General features: G+C 39.0%; 1 protein-coding gene across 2 annotated transcripts in view; it reads left to right on the forward strand.

The window, feature by feature from the left end:
- PLCL1 (phospholipase C like 1 (inactive)) overlaps window positions 1–21,593 on the forward strand; it is a 314,879-nt gene that overhangs the window by 252,006 nt on the left and 41,280 nt on the right. For both annotated transcript variants that reach the window (XM_084643314.1, XM_084643315.1), the window contains exons 2-4: window positions 4,426–6,897; window positions 10,186–10,389; window positions 20,450–20,525. In XM_084643314.1, coding sequence (XP_084499440.1) covers window positions 4,426–6,897; window positions 10,186–10,389; window positions 20,450–20,525 — 2,752 coding nt within the window. The remainder of the gene's footprint in view (window positions 1–4,425; window positions 6,898–10,185; window positions 10,390–20,449; window positions 20,526–21,593) is intronic.

The following is a 21,593-nucleotide window of genomic DNA, read 5'->3' on the forward strand; positions in this document are numbered from 1 at the left end:
AGACATTGCAGCATAAAAGTATTTGTAGTTTAATGTTGTTTGTTAGAAAAATAAAACATAGGAATTGAATTTATTAGAGACATATAGTAAGAAAGTAACTAATTATATTGGCCCTGAGCCTTGGATCTACCTGAGCTAAACTCAACATTGGACCTGAGCGGAGACAAAGTTGGCTTCAAGCCCCCTTTGCTCTCCTCTAGTCTCTGGGACAGGCAGGACTGGATTGACCCCTTGCATAACTGAGAGCAGTCCAGAGACTTCTTTAAATTGTTCCATCTTGTATCATCCCCCCACGGTTGAGAGGTAGCAGGGCTTGGAGCTGGCTACACCACACTGATTGAATCCTTAGCTCCCCCACTAGAGCAGTGTAAAGGTGCAAGAGCAGAGGCCAGGGTCTGGCTTGTTCTGAGAAGAAACACATTTTGTTTGTTTTGGGTTTTTAATTTTGTTTAAATAGCTTTTATTCAGGTGGGCGAAAACACAATCTAATTATCAGGAGAATCTTTGTTTGATGCTTACTTACAGATGGAAGCAGCCTGATTTGTTAGTAAATCTTGCTCTTTTTATTTTAAATAAACAAATTATGGAACAACAAAATAGATAGTTCACCGAAATGTCCTTAGTGGAACCCGATCCACCACTAACTGAGGAGTGTAAATTAGATTCTTTTCTTAAAGTTAGGTAAGCACGTGCCTCTAGAAGAAAATATGTTCCCTTCCTGAGATTTAATAAAGCTATAGTTTAACAAAGATTAAGGGAACACTTTTTTGAGCATTTAATGTTTGCAAAACTTGAATAAATATGTTTTTGATTATTACATTTTGAAATGAAAACTGCCTTATTAAATGAAATTATATACAAATTTGTCAGGCTTCATTTTAAAAGCATTACAAAGAAATTATACAATAGTGACCAAATAAGGAACAACTGGAGTGGTTATGAGCTCATTCTTGGATCAATTTACAATTGCAAATTGCATAGTTTTCTCCTCCATGTATTGTACTGTAGATTAGAGTGATTAGTCATTAATGTGAATGAAAATAATCATATCAGTTGCAATAACATCCAAATTCTGCTTGTTTTACATATTTAGTCTCCAGGATTAGATTTGAATTGATTGACTTGATAAACAGATATGAAAAAGTCCTTCATGGAGAAGAAACAACTATTTTATTTTTAAATAGGCTATATGACACTAACTAAAAACTCTCTGCAATAAACCCTAAAGATTAAGAGCAAGCATTAATGGGAGCACTCAATGGTCCCAGGAAGGCCCCTTATTTTTGTCACCTAAAATAAATTAGGTTTGATTCAAGGTATCATTGTCATAAAAAACGACAGCCATTTTACAACTAAAAATAAATAACTTGTTTGTTTTCCACAGAAGCCAGTTGGTGAGCATGTTGTGTAACGAATCTTGCTGCCCTCTCTGACAAAGACAAAATGATAGGTCTTTAGCTAGTGTAATCAGTGTCACTCCACTGAAATCAGTGGGACAGATTTACCCCAGCTGAGGATCTGGCCCAGGGTACCTCCATCATAGTATAGACTGCTGTAGATTCAAAGTCCAAAAATGTCTGTTACTGTATTTACTTAAGAAGACTTTAAATGTCAATTCTTTCGAAATTAATATGAGTGGTATTGCCAATCCCCAAACATTCAAAAATTCTGTGTCACCCCCAAAAATATGAGACTAGCGTAAAAGTCATGAGTGTTTTGGTTTTTTTTTAAACACACATTGGGGTACTTTTCAGACGCCTTCTGGTTTCTGAGCCTTTATAGTGCATTTGTTTAATGTTTTCAACCATTTCCCCACAATCATGAGGACTAGAAAGTTACCTTTTATTTTAATTGAAAGCTGAGATCCTCATGCAATATTTTGATTACAGATGCTGGGGCTTTAAGAACATAACCTAAGAACGGCCACACTGGCTCAGACCAATGGTGCATTTCACCTCGTATCCATCCCGTCTTCTGACAATGGCCAGTGCCAGATGCTTCACAGGGAATAAACAGAACAGGGCAATCATTAAGTGATCCATCCGCAGTCCCAGCATCTGGCAGTTAGAGGCTTAGGGACACCCAGAGTGTGGAGTTGCATCGCTCATCATCTTGGCGAATAGCCATTGATGGGTTTATCCTCCATGAACTTATCTAATTCTTTTCTGAATCCAGTTATAGTTTGACCTTCACAGCATCCCCTGCCAACAAGTGTCACAGGTTGACTGTATGTTGTGTGAAGTACTTCCTTTTGCTTGTTTTAAGCCTGCTGCCTATTAATATCACTGGGTGAAAGACACCAAATATCACAAGACTCACCATAAAACTGCAGAAGTTGGCAACGCTGTATGAGGTTTTTCCTGCTTCCATTGAAATAATTGGAAGTAGGTTCAGGTTCCTGGTTTTGGAATCTGCACTGTTCCGCTAAACGCGAGATATGGAATTTCATATGAATTTTTCTAAAAACCAAACACAAAGTTGTTTTAAATTTAAATAACTTTTTCTTTAAAAATCTAAAAGTGGGAAAGAAAAGGCTCTTATACTAACTACTGTATAATTGGCTGCATTCATTTATACTCATTAGCATCTGTTGGCTAAAGATTTTCGTACCAGCAATATATTAAATTGCAGTATGATGATTCAGGAACATAAAAATGTGCTGGTGAAATAAAAAAAAAAAAAGGCTGAACTAACGTGCTGGGTTCATTGACTTTCTTTCTCCCTATTTTAATCATTTTAGCATACTAAATGCTACAATGAATGGCTAGAGTAATTTTTGCCTGTCATTAAAAGTTTTAATTCATTGCCTTGACAGATTAGCTAAAGACCTTTAATACTGAAGTTCAGAGGTTTTGTAATTGTTCCCAATAGAGCCAGTTGGCTTTGAATACGGTTGTTGTATTTCTTTGATAACACTTCAGATGTTACTGAATGGGCTAACGTGGAGAGTGCTGTATATAAGATGGACAATAAAGCACAGAGAAATACTTCAAAAACAGAAAATATTAACAATGACCTACCTTCTCAAAATAGCTATCCCAAGAATGCAGATGTTTGTACTTAGTTTTTGTACTGTTTACAGAGCAGTATATGCTAGGATTTAATTTAACAGGTCAAGTTATCTAGACCCATGGTGGGATCCTTAAGATACTATGTTACTGAGTATTTGGTTTTCTGGTCAGATCTACAGTGCAAGAAATATGGGCCTGGTTTTCAAACTAGGTCATTGTTTTGGAAGGCAGAGTTTTGCAACATTGAAGAATTGCACCAGCAGTTTTATGCCTGCGTTTCATTCATGCTGTCTACCGGCAAGTTGTGGGCACAAAATAGCACACACAAACATGGAGGCCTTATTTGAAATTCAGGCCCTGGGACCTTCAGGGATTATAGGGAGGTTATATTTTTCTGTACTAATTCTCCTGAGGCTTTGGCTTTGGGCCGGCAGTAGGTTTTGGGGCTGCAGTTGCTCCTCCTGACCACGAGAGCTGCTGTGGCGCCTGCTGAGCAGGTAACGAGGCAGTTTCTCTGCCTCCTGCCTGGCTGGTCTCTCCTCCTCCTGCCCATTACCGGGCAGCATGGAGCCGGGAGGGAAGGTTGGTGCCCTCCTGGTGCGTAGGGTGGAGCCGGGGTTGGGCGCGACGGGGCACAGGAGCCAGCGGGAGCCCGTGCTGGGGGCCGGAAGGCAACGCAGCATTGCCAGCCCAGCGGGCTCCCCGGCCGGCTTTGGGTGGTGAGCTGTTACCCTGGCCGCGGCCCGTGAGGCCTGTTGTTCTTTCCCTTCTGGTCGCTGAGCCGCCAGGGTGGGCTCAGCTCGTGCTCCCAGGCTGTTCTCTGCAGCCTGCAGGGTTGGAAATGTACCTTCCTGTCAGTGACCGCTGCGAGTCTCCCGTCTTCCCCTGATGCCAGCGGCTGGGGCTTTGTGGAAACACCAGATGTGGCGAGAGAGGGGCAACACTGAAGCGGGGAAATGGAAAGCGGGTCAGAGTGAGGGCAGGGCCATCTCCCACCTGCCCAGGCTTTCCCTTCTACCTCAACTCTTCCCCTGCCGCCACAGGCTCTTCTAGGATCTCCCCCCACTCCCTTCATCCTCGTAGCAACCCTACAGGTTAATTCCATAACTGGGAAGCTTCTCACTGCTCAGTGAACCCTCCTCAATCCCAACTTCTCCAGGTACCTTGATTGTCCACAACCCCTCTCCTCCCAATATGCTTCTCAGGAGTGATTGTGACAGCTATGTTGTTGCAGCCAAGCAAGACACTGTGTAATTATATTCTATAGCTGAGTAGAGAATTGAATTATGGGAAGGGATAGTGCTTATGTTTTGATGATCAAACAAATATAAGGTAGCTGTGCTTTGTATATTATATATACACTTGCCAAAGGGACAAAGAAAATGTACTTAATTTTTTTTAAATTATTTTTCAGGATCCTTCCAACCAAAAATGTGGAAGGAAGAAAACGGTGTCCTTCAGCAGCATGCCATCAGAGAAGAAAATAAGCAGTGCTAGTGACTGTATCAGTTTTATGCAGGCTGGGTGTGAACTGAAGAAAGTCCGTCCAAATTCCCGCATTTATAATCGTTTTTTTACTTTAGACCCTGACTTGCAAGCTCTTCGCTGGGAACCTTCCAAGAAAGACCTTGACAAGGCTAAGCTTGATATTTCTGCTGTAAAAGATATAAGACTAGGGAAGAACACTGAAACATTCAGGAACAATGGACTTGCAGACCAGATTAGTGAAGACTGTGCATTCTCTGTAATTCATGGGGAGAACTATGAGTCTCTTGACCTGGTTGCCAATTCAGCTGATGTGGCCAACATTTGGGTGTCAGGTTTACGGTACCTGGTTTCTCGTAGCAAACAACCTCTGGATTTGATGGAAAACAGCCAGAATACCCCACGGTTTGTGTGGCTAAAAACTGTATTTGAAGATGCAGATGTTGATGGTAATGGCATAATGTTAGAAGATACATCTGTAGAGTTAATCAAACAGCTTAATCCTACCCTAAAGGAGTCAAAGATTAGGTTAAAATTTAAGGAAATCCAGAAAAGCAAAGAAAAACTAACAACTCGAGTAACTAAAGAGGAATTTTGTGAAGCATTCAGCGAACTTTGCACAAGACCTGAAGTTTATTTCTTACTAGTGCAGATATCTAAAAACAAAGAATATTTAGATGCTAATGACCTCATGCTTTTTTTAGAAGCTGAGCAAGGAGTTGCTCATATAACTGAAGAAATGTGTCTAGACATTATCCGCAGGTATGAACTTTCTCAAGAAGGACGGTTGAAGGGATTTCTTGCAATAGATGGATTTACTCAGTATTTAGTGTCCCCAGAATGTGATATTTTTGACCCTGAACACAGAAAAGTTGTCCAGGATATGACCCAGCCTTTATCACATTACTATATCAATGCATCTCACAATACCTATCTCATAGAAGACCAGTTTAGAGGACCAGCTGATATCAATGGTTATGTCAGGGCTTTAAAAATGAATTGTAGGAGTATTGAACTTGATGTTTGTGATGGTCCAGATAATGAGCCCATTATTTGTAACCGTAATAGCATGACATCACCGCTTGCCTTTCAAAATGTTATTGAGGTAATAAACAAATTAGCCTTCATTACTTCAGAGTATCCTCTCATCCTCTGCTTGGGTAACCACTGCTCAATACAACAACAAAAAGTAATGGTTCAACATATGAAGAAGATTTTTGGAAACAAACTCTACACAGAAGCACCTTTGCCATCAGAAGCCTACCTTCCATCACCTGAGAAATTGAAAATGAAGATCATTGTGAAAGGGAAGAAGCTTCCCTCTGACCAGGATTTATTAGAAGGAGAAATCACTGATGAAGATGAAGAGGCTGAAATATCTCGAAGAATGTCTGAAGATTATGTGAATGAACCAAGGCTGATCTGGCTGTGCAGAGAGTTGTCTGATTTGGTATCGATATGCAAGTCTGTCCCTTACAAAGATTTTGTGGTATCTATGAAAAGTCAGAATTATTGGGAAATCTGCTCTTTCAGTGAGGCAGAGGCCAGTAGAATTGCAAATGAGTATCCAGAGGACTTTGTCAATTACAACAAGAAGTTTTTGTCTAGGATATACCCAAGTACTATGAGGATAGACTCTAGTAACTTAAATCCCCAAGATTTTTGGAATTGTGGTTGTCAGATAGTGGCAATGAACTATCAGACTCCAGGACCAATGATGGATCTACACACTGGCTGGTTTTTACAGAATGGGGGATGTGGCTATGTCCTTAGACCTTCAGTTATGCGTGATGAAGTATCTTACTTTAGTGCAAATACAAAGGGCATCGTTCCAGGGGTCTCTCCTCAAGTTCTACATGTCAAAATTATCAGTGGTCAGAACTTTCCAAAGCCCAAGGGAGCTTGTGCAAAAGGGGATGTCATAGACCCATATGTTTGCATAGAAATTCATGGAATTCCTGCAGACTGTGCAGAACTAAGAACTAAAACTGTTCAGCAAAACAGTGACAATCCTATTTTTGATGAAAGTTTTGAGTTCCAAATAAATCTACCAGAGCTTGCCATGATCCGTTTTGTTGTTTTGGATGATGATTATATTGGTGATGAGTTCATAGGCCAGTATACCATACCACTTGAATGTTTACAGCCTGGATATCGACATATACCCTTGCGCTCTTTTGTGGGAGATATCATGGAGCATGTTACACTTTTTGTTCACATTGCAATAACTAATCGAAGTGGAGGAGGAAAAGCACAAAAGCGCAGTCTGTCGGTGAGAATAGGAAAGAAAGGAAGCGAGTATACCATGCTGAGGAACACAAGCCTTAAGATTATAGATGATATCTTTAAACTAGCAGTGCATCCATTACGAGAGGCCACTGACATGAGAGAAAACATGCAGGTATGAAACTTTTTACTTCATTATTGCTTTGTACTGAACACTTGGGTAAAGATTCTGATCTCAGTCACAGCAGTGTAACTCCATTAAAGGCAATGGACTTGCTTCAAAATTATACCTGTAGAACTAAAAGGAATATCTAGCCCTTGCAATTTAAATACAGAAAGTGCTGATTTGCAAAAGCTTGATATTTACTGAGGTTAATTAACATATAGATGTCAGGCTAAGCATCTGTTTAATTTTTAAAAAATATTTAAAAGAAAAAAAATCAAAACACACTCTGCTGATTTTAGCTATTTGGGAGATTTGAGTTGAGGACTAGCTTGTATCTCCAGACCATAGGACTAGAGACATCCCATCCTGTCTCCTTTTTGAAGAAAGTCCGCTTACCTTTATCTTGCTAATGAGAGAAAAGTGTGTGTGTGTGTGAGTGTACCTGAGTGTGCCTAGAAACACCCACATGTATGAGTCATTACGGTCTTGTCTACATTACAGATGTGTATTCTGCTAAGAACTATGTGAGCCTACCTAAAACACATTCCTCCCTATACCACACGTGCTCTATACATTTAACATGTTAACCAAATACCATTTGGATTACATTTTGCTTTTAGCTAAATGCTGGTTATGTCTGAACTGGTTCAATGCAATATGGACAGCATTAACACGGTTTGGGCTGAAATGGATAGACCTCCTGGTACAGTACCATAGTCCCAGAATCCAGTTCTTATAGATGTGTTAGGAACTGTGGGGTAAGCACCCAGTTTGCAATTGAAAAAGTTTAATGGTCGGGAGTAAACTGCAATGGTTCAGAACGTGAGTCAGCATGGCAGGTTTGAACAATTCGTGCTTAATTTCATGCATTCTCACTGGTTCAGTTAGGAGAAAATCAGATCTGTGGTGTAGATGCTGCCAAAGAGAAAAAAAACTTAATAGGGTTAACCAATAAAAATGTTATTTATATAGGAGAATGTACAATAGCTATTTCCTTGGTAAAGGAAAGGAAACAGTGTATTTATCCCTGGACAAGAACACATTTTGTATTACTTCACTGACCCTGCAGTTCTGGACAGAGTCTAAAGGAAATTTAGTTTTGGCAGCTGGAAAGGTTTACAAAATGACATAAGTTATAAATCACTCTCAAAGGACTATCTTAAGCATATCTTTAAGAATGGGAAACTCTTCCCAGGCTTTTCTTCCTTGCAGGACTTGAAAATAACTAACTTGAACCTCTGACTCCATCTTCTGTTCCCTTACATTCCTTTATTCTGTAACAATAAATATTAGATTACAGCTGTATACACTAAGTAGTATAACCAGAAAATAATTTATAAACCTGACCTAAAATATTATTAGTGTGTGTTCAAAAATTAAATTTTGGTTCTAGATCTTGTTCTCAAAGATGTTTTGTATGACAACCAGACAACAGATTTTATTTTCTAGTACACCATTCAAATATATTTGGTTAACAGAAGAGCCTCTGTTAATTACTGGAACATTTTCTGATGCCGGACCTACAAAAATAGAGACTCCTGCAAATCCACAGATATCCACTTTATATCTGCGGATATCTGCATCTGTGGATGCAGCTGTATTGTTTACTATCTTTGCGGACCAGATACGGATCCAAATGTTTGTATCCTCGCTGGGCTCTAACAGTGACATTGGGTGCAAGTGCAGATGTGAATACATATAAAAGGTGGAGTGCGGGTCACAAGTTCATTATTGTGGATGCAGATCGGATGTGGATCCAAATTTTTGTATCCTCACAGGGGTCTAAAGTGCAGTATGGTAACAGTTGTGTTCTATTGGTTGCTACAATGTTCTCTTACTCGGATTTTTGTGGATTTTGGCAACAATGGTTGGAAGAAGATAAATCACAAGGACAAGTCAACCACATGTCTGCTGACTTCTGCATACATTCTGGAGTTTTAATTAGGTTTGACCGGGGTCACCTGGTTTTCTTACAGGTGACCGATGAAAGAGAAAAAATGTTTGTGCCCTTTTTTATTTTTTCTGATCCACAATGCAGCCCTTAAAGACAATGATTTTTCTCTTGCTCGCTTTTCTCGTGAGAAACATCAGATTTTTCCAATTTATGTTTGCTGGAGGACAATGGACAATTAGAGAACTGGTGTCATTCTAACATAAGAGATTGAAATCTGCGCACTTGAGGGGAAGAGCTTTTCAGTCAGACTATTTAAAATTCTTTGAGCCAAATCCTGGCTGCACTGTACTTGGCCTGCCAGAGCAGAGCACTTGTGGGGCTGGCAGATTGGCTGTCTGCGCATTCCACCAGCATGGGGGAATTTGCAGGTGGTATAGATCTGAGTTAAAGGGAATGAAGCTGGGTACCTCTAGACATGCACATCTAGAGCCTGGTGATCTCCAGCTGCTGAACCATCCAGCTGCAGTGGTGGAGAGCCAGTGGCACTAACACCAGCCCTCAAGTTGCTCCATGGTGCCTCAGGACAGACTGATGCTGGACCAGGAACAGAAAGCATAAAACTGCGTTGGGCATAGAAGAGCTGGACTTTAGAATCTGGCCCTTTTGTTTTTGTTTGGTTTTTTTTCACAGCTGTTAGCCTACACTGCGAGTTACTGATAAGCAAGCCAGGGTGTGAATCTACAATGCACCAGTTTGCCACACAATAGCTTGCTGTATGGACACTGCTACAGTGCAGTGAAATTTCCAGAGTGCAGCTTAGTAGAAATTTCAATGTGCTGTAGCAGTGTCCACATGGGATGTTAATGTGCAGCAAGCTGGTGCACTGTAGATACTTACAGTGGCTTGCCACGCAGGAAGTCTCTATATGGACAAGCCCTAATGCAAACTGCTGACAAAGTTTTGGGATAAAAGTTTTATTTGTGAAAAAGTAAATTCCCCTCCCCTCAGTCAGGTAAGGGTTGAGTACTCCAACCCTTTGAACCCTTGAGCAAAATCAGGGAAGATGAGTTTATATTTCTGATATTCCTAAATTTTAAAAAAAGGAGATAAATATTTTTCAGGCCTTCTATAAAAATCATAAAGAAGCAACAAAGGTCACAACCCTTTTTTTTTATTTTACTCTTTGCAGATTATCTTTTAATTCTTATGAGTTTCTTATCCTCACTGACACTGTATTCTGAATGAACTCAAAACGGTATGATCACAGGGACAGACTTATTCTTAGAATTTTCCAAATGCTCATGAAACCTTGTGTGTGTGTCAGAGGCATTAGTTGACTTACTTTTATAAACCAGAATGGGATGGTGAGCTACAGTAAATGGAAATCCATTTTTTCCCCACAGAATGCAATTGTGTCAGTTAAAGAGCTTTGTGGACTCCCTCCAATTGCCAGTCTGAAGCAGTGCATCTTGACTTTGTCCTCACGGCTCATAAACAGTGACAATATTCCCTCTGCCACTGTCTATATGAAAGATACATTCCCTTACCTGGAGCCTCTGGGGACCATGCCTGATGTGCAGAAAAAGCTTATGGCTGCATATGATCTGGTATGAACTTTTATAACTGTATTTTTATTACTGTGTTATAATTTTGAAATATGGTGGGCCAATTCATGCTTCTGTTACTCTTGTGAGAGGTCCCATTGAGGTTAGTGGGGCTATTCATATGCATAAGATAAGCAAGATTTGGCCCTTAATCATGCGATAGATTTGTCTGTATTCACTTACCTGCAGTTTGATTGTAGTGAATTATATGGCTGGAGATAAAATTCTGCAAAGTTTCAGCTACAGGGTAGCAAGATATTGACGTACAGGGAGCATTATTTTAGCAGTGGAAAGGACTAATACAACTCATTATTTTTAGTGAAAGCTTAGATTATGCAGTAAATAGCTAAAATTGTACAAGATCCTAACAGACAGTATTTTTGCTCTCATGCTTTTTTTGTTTTAAGGTATGTTTCAAATAATACTAGAATAAACCACTGGGAAATTTACCTAGAAATTCTTCATGATGGAAAACTGACTAAGAGCATACGAAAGAGACAGAATGAAATAAATAAAAAAGGATCTTGGTTCATGAGTCCACATATTTCTCTAAAGTATTTTCCCCCAGCTTCATCTGTTTTAGGCTGATGATTTAACATGTTCAGATACAATTCCTTTCTAAAAAGAATAAGTCCCTATTTTTCAAAGTTTTTCTCAATACGTATTTTCTTTTTTAGATCGTGTCAGTATGCAGAATATTGAAATCTGTTGTCTTTTCTTGATGAAAGAGTAAACGATGTATCTCAACATTAATATTTGAAAGTATAATATAGTGTCTGTGTGTGGGGATTACACCTTCAACTGTTGAAATAAGTTATTAAAGTGTTTATTGACGAGATAGTGAAAAATGCCACCCCTCCTTATTGTCATTTGCAATGACTCAGGTGGTGATTCTTTTTCATAGAGAAGTGGTTGTTAACCTTAAGAAATTTCTTTCTACTAGAGGAAATGTCAGTCCATGTGACAGGTGAAAAATGGGATCCAGTGTATGTTTATGCCGGTAAAAGTGAACCCAAACTAGGAAGCTTTAGTGAACTCTGAATTTAAGTTATGCAAGAAACATGTGGGGATAAATTAAGAGATAAGGAGATTAATAGAGCAGAAAGGGACAATCTTTGTTGTTGTCCAACAGTTCTCAACTGAAAGGGCTTGTATTCATAAAACTGAAAACAAAGGGAGACTTTGGCAGAACACCATGTAAAACATACACAAATAATAAAAGAGGTGGAGAAGATTTCAAATCTTAAGGACTGGTTCTGCAGACACTTGCTCTATTCCTTTACTCACCTAAGTAGTCCATTAACCTCAAAGGGCTACTCTTGGGTTTACACAGCTGGAGCCTTGTTTGCCCTACACACAAAAATGTTGATTCATATGAACACTGAGTTGTCTATTAAATACCTTAATGTAGCACATCTCTTATGTTTGAGATGTATTTTTAATTGCTTTAACAGAACTGTTATGGGATGTTATGAAAATTAATCTCTGATTTAAAAAAAATGCTACAAGTGTTGTATTTTTTCTGTGGGGAAGCCTGTTATCTGAACATACCTTTTTTTCCATGCAAATGGTAAACTCTGTCAATGTGTTTAATGGGGCATAGACAGCTTGGCTATTCCACATGAATGATGATGCAGATGCTCTGAGACCGGTAGCACTGTTCTTGAAAACAATTAGCTGTCTGTTATATTGGATTGTGCTTTTGTCAACAGGCCTGCTAGACAAAGATCATTTTCTGTGGTTTGTTTGCTTTTTTCCTGGACAATTAGGTGTTTTTAAAATTATTATAGAACCTTGAAAAGTACTGTAGTTACAGTTCCAGAAACAAAGTACGTGGGATGTTTCAAATTGTGCTACCTTAACATTTTATTTGAGAGAGTCTCTCAGAAGAATTTCATATTTGTTTCATTAAAAAAAAAGGCCTCTCTGCAGTAGTTTGGTGGAACTTACCTTCAATTCTACATTTCATGGAGAAAAAGAATCCTCTGAAGAAATCCAGGGTGTAGAAGAGATCCACAAAGTAGAAAAAGGGATGGAATCAACTAAAAGCAAGAAACTTAGAGGAAGTGTTGGCAGAAAAATTAATTTATCTATTTTGAAGAATATATGAAAATGCAGGAACATGGTTTATAGCTGTTTATTTTCCAAGTTTACTCGTAGATTTGGTTATTATCATATATGATCAATTGATTCCCCCTAACTGTTATCACTAATTCTCACCCACCTACAGTTGTATAATATAATGTTTCATTTGTAAAGCTACAATTCAGATTTTTTCATGTAATAGGAATCTTCCTGGATTTCCTCATTTTCACCTTCACTTGTGCTTGCTCACTTTCTTCAAAGGTTGTCACAGCAATCTTCTTTGAGGTGGGCAGCATGCAGCTCATTTTAGAACCTGTCAAATTCATTTAAAAGTTCATTGATCACATTTAAAAGGGAAATATTTAGCATGGTGAAAGTGACAGAAGCTAAGCTGGAAAGTAGAGATGGTTGAATTGTTTATTGATAATAATTGTACAAGTAATTTAGCACTTTTGTAGTTGTGAATTGTTCTAAAAAAGAGTCCGATTCCTGTGTCTGCATTCAATATTCATATGCAAAATAGCTTATGCAAACAAATTTGAGCCTCTGGTTGCTTGTGAATAGTTCATTTAAACTGTTAGCTGTTTGTGGTAACCATTCACGTAAGTTGCACGGTATTGTTTTTCCTCCCTGATTGGAAGACTAAAGCTTTTTAAACTCAAGTTATATTTAGCAAATAATAAATAAATGAATACTCTTCTTTGCACACAGACACCCCAGCTCCTGTGCAGATACAAATACTTCTGTCAAAGTGTGCCACACTTGGAATTTCAGCCCTATTTGAATTATCTGTGTGGACACAAGTGTGATATATATAGTCTTTTATTCCAATGGGAGAGGTACATCTTTTTCACGTGAGTCATTCAAAAATGGCTGAACAGATTTTCCAAACTTTCCCAACAAAATTTGTCTTTCAACAGAGGCAATTTCAGCACCAAAGAATCATTTTTCAGACAGCTCTGAACAAGCAAAAATGAGAGGGGTGGCTAACTTCACTAGTATTCACTGCCAAGCGAATGTTGTAATACACTGATGTCAAGCATAACTTAAAGCAGAATTTGGTCCAACTTGTGAAAATTAACTATGTATGGAAACTTGTATTGATATTTGGTTTTAGAGTTTGGTTGCATATTTTTATATAGATATGGGTGTAGTGTGGTAAGAGCAATTTTTAGATTTCTTACTGTATTTTCTCTCTTTTTTCCCCTCTCCATCTGTGTGTACATCTTTCTCCATCTGTGTATCTTTCTCTTTCCTTCCTCCAGTCTTATTTTGGTTTATCTTGCTCTCCCCCCAGTCACATCCATTAGTTCCCTGCAAAATAGGGCCTGAATGATATCAGAGTTCTGAATATGAAATATCATTAGGTTGCCTTTCTTTCATTATTTTGTAGAATAGATATGCTTAAAGTACAACAAAAAGCAAGTATTTCTGCTGATTTGTAGGCTGATTGTATTCATTTTTAAGCCCAAAAATCTTACAGTTCAGGGATAATATTTTTTCCATAAATATTTGTAAAGAAACAAAGAGCAGTATCAAACTGAAATTCAGGATATTTGTATTCAGACCCTTTGCTGTCCTACTGTAACCTGTTATATGTCAAACTCTCCCAAATGATGTCAGCATTCTTGATAGGCATTCTTACTACCACAGTGTGTTGTGCGTATGTTCAACATATAGAAAACTGAATTTGCTGTATATTGGCATAGATATCATGGTTTTGTACATAGCTACTATCCCTTTTCTAACCCTGTCAGCATCTAGATTTTTCCACTTCTTACAAGGCTTGTTGGCAGACGATTACTTGCTTGGCTGTTTCTTGTCCTAAATGCCTGCAAGAAATGCTTGATGTTAAAAGAGCGAATCCTTTTAACATTTTCATTAATTCAATTTGCACTTCAGTTGTTCGACCAATAGATTATATTTTTGAAGAGGGAGAGCAAGATTCTTCCCCCCCCCATTGACAAAGATGCATTCAAGAATACAGAGTTTATAGGGCTTTTCTCTCAAAATTCTCTCCTGACTCCACTGAGAGAGAAAGGAAAAAAAAATTCTCCCTTTTTAGTGTTGTTGATTTCTATTCTTAAAGTCTGGTATATTTATTATTTGATTTTTTTGAACTATCCCTCTGTATCATTTATCTTCCCAGAGAGAGTAGCACTTTAATTTTTCACTTTTTTTGGTGAGGCTGCCACAATAATTTCCTCTCCCTTTTTCAAGTTACAGAAAAACATATAAAGAACAAGGAAATAATTTGTACCAGTGTAGTTTATAAAAAGAAATCCTTTGTTTTTATTGATTCTCCAATTAATTTTCTCTTAATACATACAAGACTTAATATTTATATGGGCAAAGAATTCAGGTGTTATTGTTAAGATAAATATCTTACTAGCACCTTAGTTTATTAAAAGTGAAGGAAAGTTAACTGATATGAAAGGCTAGAAGTGGATTAGATTTTAAAGTCCTTGCACTTCATTCAATTTAGACAGTGAAATGAGACAAGTCAGTTTCATCTTCCATTCACTGTAAGTTTCACTTTCTGCTTCTCATTTATTGCATACCATAGTGCTGTTATGTTTGAACCAAATCTTACTTATCATACTATAAACACATCAGAGGTACAACTACCAGGGAGGGAGAGAAGTTGTTTAAGTTAAGCGACCATGTGGACACGAGAACAAATGGATATAAACTGGCCATCAACAAGTTTAGGCTTGAAATTAGACGAAGGTTTCTAACCATCAAAGGAAGTTCTAGAACATCCTTGATCCTTGATAAGTTTATGGAGGAGATGGTATGATAAGACTGCCTACAATGCCATGTAGCCGAATTGCGATTGCTAGTAGCAATTATCCCCAGTGGCCAGTGACAGGACACTAGAGGAGGACTCTGAGTTACTCCAGAGCAGAGGTGGACAAACTACAGCGACCGCGGGACCCTCCTGACTGGCCCCGGAGCTCCTGACCCTGGAGGCTGGCCCCGGCCCCTCCCCTACTCTTCCTCCTCCCCTGCAGCCTCAGCTCACTGCACTGCCAGCGCAATGCTCTGGGAGGCAGCGCAGCTGGAGAGCCGCGGCCTGACCCGGTGCTCTGTGCTGCGCGGTGGCATGGCTGGCTCCAGCCGTGTGGCATGGCCACCTGTCCTGGCGCTCTGGGCAGCTCGGCTGCAGCGCCGCCAGCCACCGGTGCTCCAGGCAGCGCGGTAAGGGGGCAGGGAGCAGGGGCGGTTGGATAGAGGGCAGGGGAGTTCGGGGTGGTGGTCAGGAGGTGAGGGTGTGGATAGGGGTTGGGACGGACAGAGGGCAGGGAACGGGGGGTTTGAATGGGGGCGGTCATCAAGGAGGCAGGGGTTGGATGGGGCGGCAGGGGTAGTCAGGGGCAGGGATTCCGGGGGCAGTCAGGGAGAAGGGGTGGTTGGATGGGGCAGGGGTCCCGGGGGAGGCTCGAGGTCGGGGGGCGGATAGGGTGTAGGGGCCGGGGCACGCCTGGCTGTTTGGGGAGGCACAGCCTCCCCTAACTGGCCCTCCATACAATTTCGGAAACCCGATGTGGCCCTCAGGCCAAAAAGTTTTTGCCCACTGCTGAAAGCATGTGGTGAGAAACTGTGCTTGAATTTGATATCGTTTGATAAGTTAGGTTTTACTAAACATCTTATCTTTATTTTTCTTGTAATCATTTTTTACTTTTATGCCTCATTACTTGTACTCACTTAAAATCTGTTTGTAGTAAATAAACGTGTTTTATCTGATCCAGTGTGTTCAAGTTGAAGTGTCTGGGTAACTCCTTTTGGGGTGACAAGTTACATACATATTATTCCCTTACATTACAGGAATTCCTTACAGGAATAATGGACTCGAGATCTGTAATGTCCAGGCTGGGCAGTACAGAACATACATTTCTGGGGGCAAATCTGAGACTAGTGGTGTGCTGGGGTCACCCTGCAATATAACCAAGGCTGGTGAAAGCCAAAGTGTGGCTGGCAGGCTACAGTTAAACACAGATGCTCAGGGGATGGCTTGCATGCTGGAAGGCTGTTTGTGAGGGGCCCTGGTAGGAGGCATCCAAACAAATATGAAGGCAACCCAGGGTGCAGGGCAGAGGTGACATCCTTGCTCATTAGTCTGGAATATACCCTGGTATGTCACAATAAGAATTTTTTTATTTAAAAAATAAAAAACCGCGAACATCATGATTGATGAATGACATTTGAAAAATTCATTTTAAATTGGTCAATTCATGTAAATACCCTGATGGATTATACTTTATATTTTCTGAAAACCACCCACCATTGAAAAGGAATGTCACTTTATAGACTAAAGATTATTTCTTCTTCACCTCGGTGCAGTGGTAGAGAAGTTACTCCTTTGCCTCCTATCAAGTGTATTGGGGAAGCTCTCAAATCTAAATTGCCTTCTTATGTTTGTTCCACTGGGACAAAGGCTGCTTAATTTTACATGAAAATTACAGACAGGATTGCAAACATTAACAGGCTCAATTCTACTATGCAATTCTGTTTTCATTGCTTTATCCTGGGGGTGTTGACAGCAGCAAGATTCAACTGTCAGCATCAAGAGAGCTGGGGACCGCTCTACATGGTATTTGAGTAAAGGAAACTTGACCTTTCATTGTAGCTTTTCCCATGAAAACCGTTGTAATTGTTATTCAATATCTCTGTTGGATAGTCTGAGGATAACCCTACCATAAACTCCTAGGAAGAGGTGCAGTCAGTGGCAGAAGGTGATCAATTTTCATAGTTTACATAATTTTATATAGAAATTGAAGGCTTGCAGGACATTCATATCAATGCAATTTTCTGAGGTCTTACTGATGATAGGATTTATACATGCAGCGGATGCTGAGCTATGTGAAGGCCTCATAGGTGTGGTTAAGAGATCAGAACACACAACTGGAAGCCAAGAATTCTGGACTTCCAAACCTATCTATGACACGTGCCTTGGGCAGGTCACTTAGCCTCTCTCCTGCTGTTTTTCCATTTTAAATTGGGCATATCAGTACTTAATCTAAATCCTGCCTCATAGGGGTGTTCTGAGGATTAGTAAATTAATGCCAGGCAGGAGTTGGAGGACAGGCCAATCATTTGTAAAGCAGTGTGTTGGCAATCCTGTGGGATGCTGAGCATCCTCCACCCCATTTGTTGAAACCAGTTGGAGATGAGGGCACTCAGCACCTCAGTGGAGGCACTCAGCACCTTATTGAATGAGGCCTGTATAAGTGCTGAGTATTATTGATGAAATTCTACCAGGTTTCTTTGCCATCCATGACAATACATGCAAATCTTCTTTGTATCTTGGGCCAGTGGTAAGGTGCAATTTTTTGAAAGACTTTTGCTCTCTCCACTGTTGAGACCACACTCTGGGATTCATAGCTGGTGGCAGAAAGGCTCCTTTAATGCAAAATTACTGTGTGCAATGGTGTAGAAAAGCCAGAGGATTGTTAGAAATTGCCATTTTCTCTCAGATGAAAAGAGAAAAAATCAGCATGATGCATGAACAAGCAAGTAATAAAGAAGGAAAGGCATTGGATACTATAGAAACACGTTTCAGTCCAGGAGGCATATTTTGACAAAAAATAATTTTATCACGTGAAGCTGTATCAAGCTACCTGTTTTCTATATGAATACAGGGGGCAATGGATTTTGTTTCCTTGGTGTCCTGAGTATGTCAAAGCAGCAAAATATTTGTATTAAGTATAGTTTTTATATGTTTATTTAGACATAGAGATGTCTAATTCAACATATATAATATAATTATAATTAATATATAATATAATTATAATATAAAAATTGAGACTTACACATCCAGGATTTTGGAGCAGCATGTTATAGATAGGAGCTAGCTGGGAAGTTTGGGGCCATCAGGATTTTAATGCAGACCGATCTGTAATTGGAACATTAATACTCAATAAATTACCAATATCTTTAAATACTTTGTAAACATTACTCTGTTATTGAAATGAGTTACATTGTATTTTAACATCATTGGGGCCAAAATCATCCCACTGTCAAATAAACCAAAAATGAATTTGGCCCAAAGTCCCCTCCTGGCGAAATCTAGTTGTACATGTATCTGGCCTATGTTAATGTATATTCTCATTGTTTCCCTTGTTCTCCTTTCTCCAGTGTTTCCTACTGTTTGTTACACCCACTTGCTGTGTCTTTTCTTAAATTAGATTATAAGCTCCTCAGGGCAAGGACTGTCATACTCTGTATTTGTACATTGCTGAGCACAACTGGTTGCCCTCTCGATTTGAGCCTTTAGACAAGACTGTAGTATAAATTATTATTTGTTGTTTTTATTTCTAAAAGAAACTTAACTCTGTTCTCTCCCAAGCCTTTTTGTCACCTGCTTTAGGGATATTAAGTTTAATGATATCTTTAGTCTTATTCAGCATACTATTAATTCTAAAGGTGCATAAGGACAACTGTTTTCCATATTTGAAAACAGTAAATAACTTTTAATAAAAAAGTCGTATTTTCTCAGGTCTAGAGAATGCTAGGTTTCATGTAGATTGCAGGCTTTATTTGACAAAAAAATTTCCTTAAATCATACATGTAAATTGCCCACATATGCTGCCTCGTATACTTAGTGCTCTGTGCAGCTCTAAAATGCATGAAATGCTCAAATGCTTCAAGTGTGTAGTGAAAGTGAGATTTTGTGCTGCATGGGATAGTCTAGAGTGAGAGGAACAGGGGAATATTTGATTGTTGAGCCTCTCTGTAAAGTCCTGGTTCTATGCCCACTGACGTCAGACACAAGATCCTCATTGAGGTCAATGGTGCAGGATCAGGACATAAATTTTCATATTTCACACAATTGAACACAGGAATTTAAAAAAAAAAAACAGTTGCAGCATTTGGGCCAAGTTTGCATATCATAACTTATGTAACAGCAGGATGTAAAACTATGAAACTATCTGCTTGATTCTTATCTCATTTATATCAATTTTATGCTGTTTTAACTCAATTGGCTTCAGTGGTGTTACTCTTGATTTATACCAGTAAGAATAAGATTATATGCAAGCCTATGTGTTTTATCTTTGTACATGTTCTTCCTTCCTGTAACAGATATACATGCTACATCTCACAATTTTTGCAAAAGTTAGCATTGAAACAACTTGGTTGCTTGACTGGGCTTTTGAAACTTTTTGGAAGGTTTGCAAGCATGAAAGAAGAAATGCAGTTTCACTGAAGATGGCAAGAAGAGTGGCTCAGAGCATTTACTACATGGCTGATGGATGTTGGTTTATGTATTTTCCTCTTACCAACAGCCTAAATCCAGGAAGGTACTTGAACATGTATAACTTTAAAGATATGAGTATTCCCACTGAAGTCAAGTACTTTTTGTTAGTTGGTTGGTTTGTTAAATCTTTTTAACTCTTGAGTACTATAGTTGAGCTGCAGAGTTTGTTCTCTGAATTCCTCCAAAGAGAAAAACAAACAATAACGTTATTTGGACTACTCAAGTGCTTAAAGTTGTACATGGGCTTAAATACCTTCCTGATGCAGGGCCCTTAATGGGTCAATACATGTTTTTGCTAGGTATTTACTCTGAAGGGCCATAATTCTAATTCTTTGATTTCATTCAAATAAAAAACCAAAAACCTAGTAAGCACAGAAAGGCTTCATTTTCAAATACAATCGTAGATTTAAGTTAGTGTTTGTCTGCTAGCTCTGTTCTCTATTGACACCACTTCTGTTTCCTTTATATTGCTTAAAATTATGTCTGTCTGATGTAAAACAGCTGTTCTCTGACTTCTGCAACAAAACATTTCCTGAGCAACTGTCATTTACCTTGACACAGAATTGGGAGATCTGATATGATTGACTGATAATAATCTTTTTAGTCTTACTTACACAGCAGAGCTCTTTTTAAATGGTACCTTCTTAATACTTGTCTGAGAGCTAGATATTTAACTAAAGCCTGGTAATAGCAACCTGGTTTCCATTTGTTTTCTGACAGATGATTCAGGAGAGCAGGTTTCTTATTGAAACAGCAGACACCATTCATGACAAGATTGTTCAGTGTCAGAAAGCAGGTAATTTTGTTGTATTCTCTGTATGCACTGTTGTAACTCTATACCTTGTTGAGTATATCTATAAATGTCTATACACATTTTTAAGGTGGTGGAAACGGAATGCCATAGTTTTTCTTAGAGCGGAGTACAAAGGGGAGAAGCATCTCTGGCCTTCAATTACATGCTTATTTTACAATTTAGTTACACCATTCCAACTTTTCTAATATGGACAAGGCCTTAGGGACCACTTCTGCAAACACTCACAACTGAATGTAGTCTTTGGTTTCAGCTGGAGTCTGATAAGTGGTCTTCAATAACACTACATACTGCAGTAAACACTACTGTCTGTGATAAGTATTTGCAGGAAGGAGCCTTTGGATTGGTAAACTACTGAGGCCAGAGCCACGTATGTCTATTACACTCCTTAAATAAACAATTAATGCCCTGTAATAAATTCCTTTAATTCCTCCATCTTTAGTAGAGAAAAATTTCATAGAATGGTTTAACAATAACATTCTACTGATTTGTTCACCTAATATAAGAGCAGGGTGGAAATTGGTTTTTGCCTTTGCCCCATGCTTGAAATCCAAACTACTCTTTCCAGGCCTTGCCAGTAGAGTGACAATCATATCACTTTTCAGCACTCTTGTGGTTGGTCACCAGAACTGAGACTCAGAATTGGCTGCTGTGCTTAGGTTGTAGCGTATTTCAGCCATTTAGAACCACCAGTGGGACTGTTTTATTTTTCAAATGTGTCCCTAACAAATGTTAATTTTCATTAACATCTTTAAATCCATATACATTCCATTATTTCCATAGAGCATAAAGAAAATTGTTCCCCCTGTGAACATTCTGAATTGTGGCTTCCATCAGATGGGCATGGGATTTGTTTATTTAAATATATATTTTAGTCAAAATCATCACTTGAGCTGGGCTGTCAAGCTGGGACAACCTTGAATGAAGGAGACTGCCGAAAATAATTATTAACTATTTCCGGTATCATAGAAATATACACACAGTAAAATCCTCAACAGGAAAGTCACAGGTGTGAAATGATGCTCTCTCACTTACAGTAGTTTAGATCTGGAG

The sequence above is a fragment of the Lepidochelys olivacea genome (assembly GCF_965140295.1).
Source record: "Lepidochelys olivacea isolate rLepOli2 genome assembly, chromosome: 11".
Classification (NCBI taxonomy): domain Eukaryota; kingdom Metazoa; phylum Chordata; order Testudines; family Cheloniidae; genus Lepidochelys; species Lepidochelys olivacea.